Raw genomic sequence first — 7,768 nt, 5'->3', positions numbered from 1 at the left:
GAGCCGGAATCCCCCGGGAATGTGCCGGATGTGGGATGGAAGGATGGCGGCTCCCGTCGGGAATTCTGGGCTGAGCCGTGTCCGGGGGGAGGGTTTGGGATCTGCGTCTAACTGGGAGTTTTCCCACTGAAAATTCCAGGGAATTGGAGCCCGAGGGAGCCGGGAGGGGGTGGGGGGGGCGTCCCAGAGCTCTCCCACATCCTGATCCCGAAGCCTTCGGAGCATCCCGGGCTTTTCCCTGGGGTTGGGGGGAGGGGAGAAGCTGCCGGGGGCTCCCGGCTCCGGATCCATCCCAAATCCTGCTCCTTCCCACGGAAAACGCCCGAAGAAGTTCCCTCAGCCGGGATTGGGAAAAACCTGGATGCGTCCAGGCCACGGAGGAGCCGCCCCGGCGCCGGGAAAAGGGGTCGGAATCCCCCTGGAAAAGGGATTTTCCCTGGATAACGGCCTCGAGTTCCCCTCAACGGCCCTTGGGAGGAGCCGGCGGGATCCGGAGGGATCCGGAGGGATCCGGAGGGATCGGAATTCCGGCCCGGGACTTTCCTGCTCCGAGTCTTCCGAGCAGCAGCACCTCTGGGAACGCCGTGGGATTTTGGGAAAACTCTCGGAAAAGCAGCGACCCAAAGGATTTTCAGGCGGTTTTGGAGCTTCTCCAAACTCGTCCTGCCGGAAAACCGGGAAGCTCCCTCGGGATGCGGCGCTTCCCGCCCGGATATCGCTCAGAGCATCCCGGGAAAGGCGCTGGGATACCTTGGAGTGGGACCGGAATTCCCAACTGGAACTTTGGGATTGGGATCCAAACCCCGAAACTGCTCCTTTGGGACCGCCTTTCATCCCTTTTCCCGGATATTTTGGAGCTTCTCCTTGGGAATTTTTTGGGAAAGGGACTGGAATTCCCAGCTGGAACTTTGGGATTGGGATCCAAACCCCGAAACTGCTCCTTCGGGGCTGCCTTTCATCCCTTTTCCCGGATATTTTGGAGCTTCTCCTTTGGAATTTTTTGGGAAAGGGACTGGAATTCCCAGCGGGAACTTTGGGAACGGGATCTGAACCTGCTGAGAGACCCAAAACTGCTCCTTTGGAACCACCTTTCATCCTTTTCCCTGGATATTTTGGAGCCTCTCCTTGGGAATTTTTTGGGAATTCTGTGCCGGGCGTCGCTTTCGCCGGAAACCGGCGGGAAAATCGGGGATTTCCTCCCAAATTCCGGAGTGCCAAATATCTGGGAAGCGCTGCCGCAGCTCCGGGGAGCGGGACTGGCCTCCTGATCCCGGGTTTAGCGGGAAGAAGGAGCTCGGTCGCCATTCCTGGGGATTTCTGGGAAGAGGAATTCCTGGGGCGGTTCCTAATTAGACTTTTCCAAGGGCTTTGGGATAATCCTGGAATGACTCCCAGGGGGGGAGGGGGGTTTGATCCGAGCCAGGGAAGCACAAAACAGCCGGAAAAAAAATTCCAGGGGCACCAACCAAAACCAGGGAGCGCCGGGAAAACATCCGGGAATTCCGGGAACGCCGGGAGAGCCGGGATTGGGGTGGGAATTCCGGGGGGTTGGAGGTGGGTCTGGTGCCTTTTGAGGGAAAAATTCCCGTTTTTGGGGAGGAAAAGTGGGAATTTCAGGGATCGGGGGTTGGTTTGGGGCCTTTGGCTGCTCCCTGTTATTCCCAAGGAACTGATTCCCCTGATCTCTGTTATTCCTTGGATGTTGTCCTTGACCCCGGGAATTCATTGGGAATGTTGTCCTTGGACCCGAGAATTCCTTGGGAATGTTGTCCTTGCAGAGCTTTCGGGGCTAAAAACTGGGAATTCATTGGGAATGTTGTCCTTAAAAACTGGGAATTCATTGGGAATGTTGTCTTTGGACCTGGGAATTGGAATTCATTGGGAATGTTGTCCTTGAACCTGGGAATTCAGTGGGAATGTTGTTCTTGGCTCGGGAATGTTGTCCTTGGACCAGGGAATTCATTGGGAATGTTGTCCTTGCTGGGAATTAATTGGGAATGTTGTCCTTGCACCTGGGAATTGGGCCGGAATGTTGTCCTGGACCTCGGGAATTCGTTGGGAATGTTGTCCTTAAAAACTGGGAATTCATTGGGAATGTTTTCCTTGAACTGGGAATTCATTGGGAATGTTGTCCTTGACCCTGGAAATTCATTGGGAATGTTGTCCTTACACCCGGGAATTCATTGGGAATGTTGTCCTTGAACCTGGGAATTGGAATTCATTGGGAATTTTGTCCTTGGACCCGGGAATTGGGCAGGAATGTTGTCCTTGACCCCTGGAATTCCTTGGGAATGTTGTCCTTAAAAACTGGGAATTCCTTGGGAATGTTGTCCTTGCACCCGGGAATTCCTTGGGAATGTTGTCCTTGCAGAGCCTTTGGGGCTAAAAACTGGGAATTCATTGGGAATGTTGTCCTTAAAAACTGGGAATTCATTGAGAATGCTGTCCTTGACTCAGGAATGTTGTCCTTGACCCTGGGAATTCCTTGGGAATGTTGTCCTTGCACCCAGGAATTCATTGGGAATGTTGTCCTTGCAGAGCCTTCGGGGCTAAAAACTCGGAATTCATTGGGAATGTTGTCCTTTATCTTGGGAATGTTGTCCTTGACCGCGGGAATTAATTGGGAATGTTGTCCTTGAACTCGGGAATTCATGGAATGTTGTCCTTGCAGAGCCTTTGGGGCTAAAACCCCGGAATTTGTTGGGAATGTTGTCCTTGGACCTGGGAATTTTGTCCTTGAACCTGGGAATTGAGTGGGAATGTTGTCCTTGACCCCTGGAATTCCTTGGGAACGTTGACCCCTGGAATTCCTTGGGAATGTTGACCCCTGGAATTCCTGGATTGTTGTCCTTGACCCCTGGAATTCCTTGGGACTGTTGACCCCTGGAATTCATGGAATGTTGTCCCTGCAGAGCCTTCCCAGAGCTGCTCGGAGCCGAAGATGCCGCTCGGAGCCTTCGGCTGCTGAGGGAGCGACAGTGGGAAGGGCAACTGGGAATTCAGGTGAGGACCCCCCTGGGATCCTTCTCCCCGTGGAATTCCTGATTTCGGGACTTTTTGGGGCGTCCCCGGAGGGCAGGAATTCGGGAATTCCATCCGGAGCCGCGCTCGGAGCCGTTGGCTCAATTCCCTGGGGTTTTCCCTCGTTCCCGGTGCCTGGGCTGGATTCCCGGGATCCAGGGCGTGTTCCCGGTGCCTGGGCTGGATTCCCGGGATCCAGGGCGTGTTCCCGGTGCCTGGGCTGGATTCCCGGGATTCAGGGCGTGTTTGTTCTCCCAGATTCGGGATCTGGAGGCATCTGTGCCCGGAGCCACGGCCGATAGATGGACAAGCCAAGCGACTTCTGACTCCGCAGCGTTTTCCGGGGCAAAATTCCATGGCAATGTATCCTACAAGGTAACGGGGCCTCCCAGGGGGAGTGGGGGGAAAAAACTCCGGGAAAAACTTCCGGGAGAAACTTCCGGGAAAAAAAACTCCCGGAAAACAGCCCGAGAAATGACAGTTTTCCCAAATTTCTGGTCTTGGAATGATGCTGAAATGAAGTTCCCGAGGATTATCCGTGTAAACCACCCCCCGGAGTCGTGTGGGGTCGGATTCCCACCCCGGATTATCCCAAATGATCCATACGGGCCACGATTATCCACGGAAGGAAATGACCCCCCCTCGTTATGCAAATGAGCAAGTTCGGGGTCACCTGCCTGGGTTAATGACCTGAAGGTGGCCCCCGTCAATTATCTATGCAAATTAACCACTCAGGGTTATTTCCTACCTCAGTTATCCACCAACAGTAATTATTTGAGGGTTTGTCTACCTGGGTCTCCCTGGATGTCTCCGTTGACCCAAAGATTGGTTGACCCAAAGATTCATTGACCCAAAGATTCATTGACCCAAAGATTGATCAACCCAGAGATTATTGAGCCAAAGATTTATTGACCCAAAGATTGGTTGACCCAAATGTTGGTTGACCCAAAGATTCATTGACCCAAAGATTTATTGACCCAAAAATTCATTAACTCAAAGGTTGGTTGACCCAAAGGTGGGTCAACCCAAAATTCATTGACCCAAAGATTGGTTGACCCAAACGAAGGTTGGTTGACCCAAAGGTTGGTCAACCCAAGGATTCATTGACCCAAAGATTTATTGACCCAAAGATTGATCAACCCAGAGGTTATTGAGCCAAAGATTTATTGACCCAAAGATTCACTGACCTAAAGATTTATTGACTCAAAGATTTGTTGACCCAGAGATTCATTGACCCAAAGATTCATTGACACAAAGATTGGTCAACCCAGAGATTATTGAGCCAAAGATTTATTGACCCAGAGATTGGTTGACCCAAAGATTGGTCGACCCAGAGATTATTGAGCCAAAGATTTATTGACCCAAATGTTGGTTGACCCAAAGATTCATCGACCCAAAGATTCATTGATTCAAATATTCATTGACCCAAAGATTGGTTGACCCAGACATTGCTGACCCAAAGATTTATTGACCAAAATATTTATCGACCCCAGGATTTATTTACTCAGAGATTTATTGACCCAAAGATTTATTGACTCAAAGGTTGGTCGACCCAAAGGTTGGTCAGTCCAAGGATTTATCAGCCCAAAGATTGATCGACCCAAAGATTGGCTGACCCAGAGATTCATTGATGAAAAGATCGGTCAACGCAAAGATTTATCGACCCAAAGATTGGTTGACCCAAAGACTCGTTGACCCAAAGGTTGGTCAACCTGAAGATTATTGAGGCAAAGATTCCCCACCTAATGACCTACCTAAGAATGATCTCCCTAAATTAGACCTTCAACCCTCTCCCAAAAGATCCCACGAGTTAAATTTGGGTCTGTCCCTGTCAGAGCTCAACCTTCCCCTGAAAGTCAGTCTTTGGGGTGGAACTGGGCTCAGCTGACCCCCCAGGGGGGGTGGGACCCTGGAGAAGCTGGAGGGAGCCCCGTGGGTCACCCTGTGCCCCTTCAGCCAGAGATGAAGGTTGACCAGCCCCAGTTTAACGCCCGTTCTTGGCGTCCTGGTGGTTCCTGCCGGGACCCAGGAGCCTCGTTCTGAGGCAGTGGAAGCTCTTCACGGAGAACCTCGGAGTCCTCCTTGACCAGATTAGGCAAGAACAGGGTAAAACTCCGGCTCCCGAGGAGCGGGGACGGGAAACGGGACGGGAACGTCCTCTCCCAATGGGGGACGCCCGTCGGTTGTGACGGCCCGGCGCGGTCACCGCGAGGACACCGCCCGGTCCGGGGGAGATCCCCGGGTCGGTTTTTAGGTAACCCAAAGCCAGGATTGAAGGGTCCTCCTCTTCCCTCCCCGCAGGGTGTCCGGTGAGGAGTGCAATGGGATCAACAGCATGGCGGCGGAGAGCGGCCCCGGCACGAGGCTGCGGAACCTGCCGGTGATGGGGGACGGGCTGGAGAGCTCCCAGATGTCCACGACGCCGGCCCAGGCCCAGCCCCAGCAGGGCATCGGCATCGGCGTCAACCCCCCCCCGCCGGAGACCTCCAACCCCAACAAGCCCAAGCGCCAAACGAACCAGCTGCAGTACCTGCTCAAGGTGGTGCTCAAGACGCTCTGGAAGCACCAGTTCGCGTGGCCCTTCCAGCAGCCCGTGGACGCCGTCAAGCTCAACCTCCCCGTGAGTGCGGGAGGCGTGGCACGGGTGGGCGTATGGCACGGGTGGGGCGTGGCACACGGGGGTGTCCTCCCGGTCCAGAGGTCACAGAACTTGACCTGTGCAGTTGGGGTTGATCCAACGGTTGGAGTAGGTGGTCCAACGGTTGGACTCTGATCCAGTGGTTGGAGTCCATGATCCAATGGTTGGACTCCATGGTCTAGTGGTTGGACTCTGATCCGATGGTTGGGGTTGATCCAATGGTTGGAGTAGGTGGTCCAGTGGTTGGACTCACTTGATCCAGTGGTTGGACTTGATCCAGTGGTTGTACTCCATGGTCTAATGGTTGGAGTCTGATCCAATGATTGGACTCAATGATCCAGTGGTTGGACTTGGTGATCCAATGGTTGGATCCAACAGTTGGACTCCATGATTCAGTGGTTGGACTTGATCCAATGATTGGACTCAGTGATCCAGTGGTTGGACTCCATGATCCAGTGGTTGGACTCGGTGATCCAATGGTTGGACTCCATGGTCTAATGGTTGGATCCAACAGTTGGCCTCCATGATCCAGTGGTTGGATCCAATGGTTGGACTCCATGATCCAATGGTTAGACTCGGTCATTGAGGGTTGGACTTGATCCAGTGGTTGGACTTGGATTCACGATGCAGCCGTTGGATTCCTGGTCCAGTGATTGGACTCAGTGATCCAGTGGATGGATTTGGAGATGTGATGGTTGGATTTGGTGATCCAGTGGTTGGATTTGGAGATGTGATGGTTGGATTTGGTGATCCAGTGGTTGGATTTGGTGATCTGATGGTTGGATTTGGTGATCTGATGGTTGGATTTGGTGACCTGATGGTTGGATTTGGAGATTCCATGGTTGGATTTGGTGACCTGATGGTTGGATTTGGAGATTCCATGGTTGGATTTGGTGATCCAGTGGTTGGATTTGGTGATCCAGTGGTTGGATTTGGAGATTCCATGGTTGGATTTGGTGTTCTCATGGTTGGATTTGGTGATCTGATGGTTGGGTTTGGTGACCTGATGGTTGGATTTGGTGATCCAGTGGTTGGATTTGGTTATCTCATGGCTGGATTTGGCGATCTGATGGTTGGATTTGGAGATCTGATGGTTGGATTTGGTGATCTGATGGTTGGATTTGGTGACCTGATGATTGGATTTGGTGACCTGATGGATTTGGTGATCCTATGGTTGGATTTGGTGATCTCATGGTTGGATTTGGTGTTCTCATGGTTGGATTTGGTGATCCTATGGTTGGATTTGGTGATCTCATGGTTGGATTTGGAGATTCCATGGTTGGATTTGGTGATCCAGTGGTTGGATCCAGGTGTATCCAGGTATAAGAGAGACCCAGAGGAACCTCAACCCTTTGGACTTTTCCTTCCCAGCCTGATTTCTGTCCCTTCCCCCTTCCCCAGGATTATTACAAGATCATTAAAACCCCGATGGACATGGGAACAATAAAGAAGCGCCTGGAGAACAATTACTACTGGAACGCCCAGGAATGTATCCAGGATTTCAACACCATGTTTACAAACTGCTACATCTACAACAAGGTACCCCCGGGGCCTGGATCCACCTTTTCCCACAGGATGAAAGGGGCCTTCCCTCCCCCTGGAATTCTCAGCAGAGATCTGCACTCCACACCTGGAAAATCCCAAAGGATTGGGTGGGAAATGGAGGAAAATCCCAAAGAGATTGGGTGGGAAATAATAGAGGAAAATCCCAAAGGATTGGGTGGGAAATAGAGGAAAATCCCGACTCGTTTTTGCCGGAGCCCTCGGAGCTGCCGGAGGAGGGAACGTTCCGGTGCTGCCATCACCTGGCAGCCCCTGGAATGGGGGGTTGGAATGTTGGCTCCAGCAGAGCCGATCCCGAACGGGAACCGGCACGGCCGGAATTCCTTGGGGAACCACAAGCTCCCAGTGCAACGGGAATTCCCTGGGGAGCCACGAGCTCCCAGTTTGTTGGGAATTCCCTTGGGAGCCACGCACTCCCAATGGAATGGGAATTCCCTGAGAATCCACAAGCTCCCAGTGCAATGGGAATTCCATGGGGAGCCACGAGCTTCCAGTTTGTTGGGAATTCTCCAGGGAACCACAAGCTCCCAATGCAACGGGAATTCC

At 52.6% G+C, this 7,768-nt stretch overlaps 1 protein-coding gene across 1 annotated transcript in view; it reads left to right on the top strand.

Moving 5' to 3' along the window:
• The first annotated feature begins 2,911 nt into the window (after positions 1 to 2,911).
• The window catches only part of LOC115307371 (bromodomain-containing protein 4-like), an 8,937-nt gene continuing 4,080 nt past the window's right edge, over positions 2,912 to 7,768 (top strand). The window contains exons 1-4 of the mRNA XM_029959043.1: positions 2,912 to 3,003; positions 3,280 to 3,396; positions 5,323 to 5,641; positions 7,061 to 7,379. Coding sequence (XP_029814903.1) covers positions 3,377 to 3,396; positions 5,323 to 5,641; positions 7,061 to 7,379 — 658 coding nt within the window. The 5' untranslated portion in view covers positions 2,912 to 3,003; positions 3,280 to 3,376. The remainder of the gene's footprint in view (positions 3,004 to 3,279; positions 3,397 to 5,322; positions 5,642 to 7,060; positions 7,380 to 7,768) is intronic.

This window comes from Manacus vitellinus, unplaced genomic scaffold, assembly GCF_001715985.3.
Source record: "Manacus vitellinus isolate BGI_N305 unplaced genomic scaffold, ASM171598v3 scaffold_190_pilon, whole genome shotgun sequence".
In the NCBI taxonomy this organism is placed as follows: Eukaryota; Metazoa; Chordata; class Aves; order Passeriformes; family Pipridae; genus Manacus; species Manacus vitellinus.
This window is presented reverse-complemented; position numbering and strand designations above follow the sequence as displayed.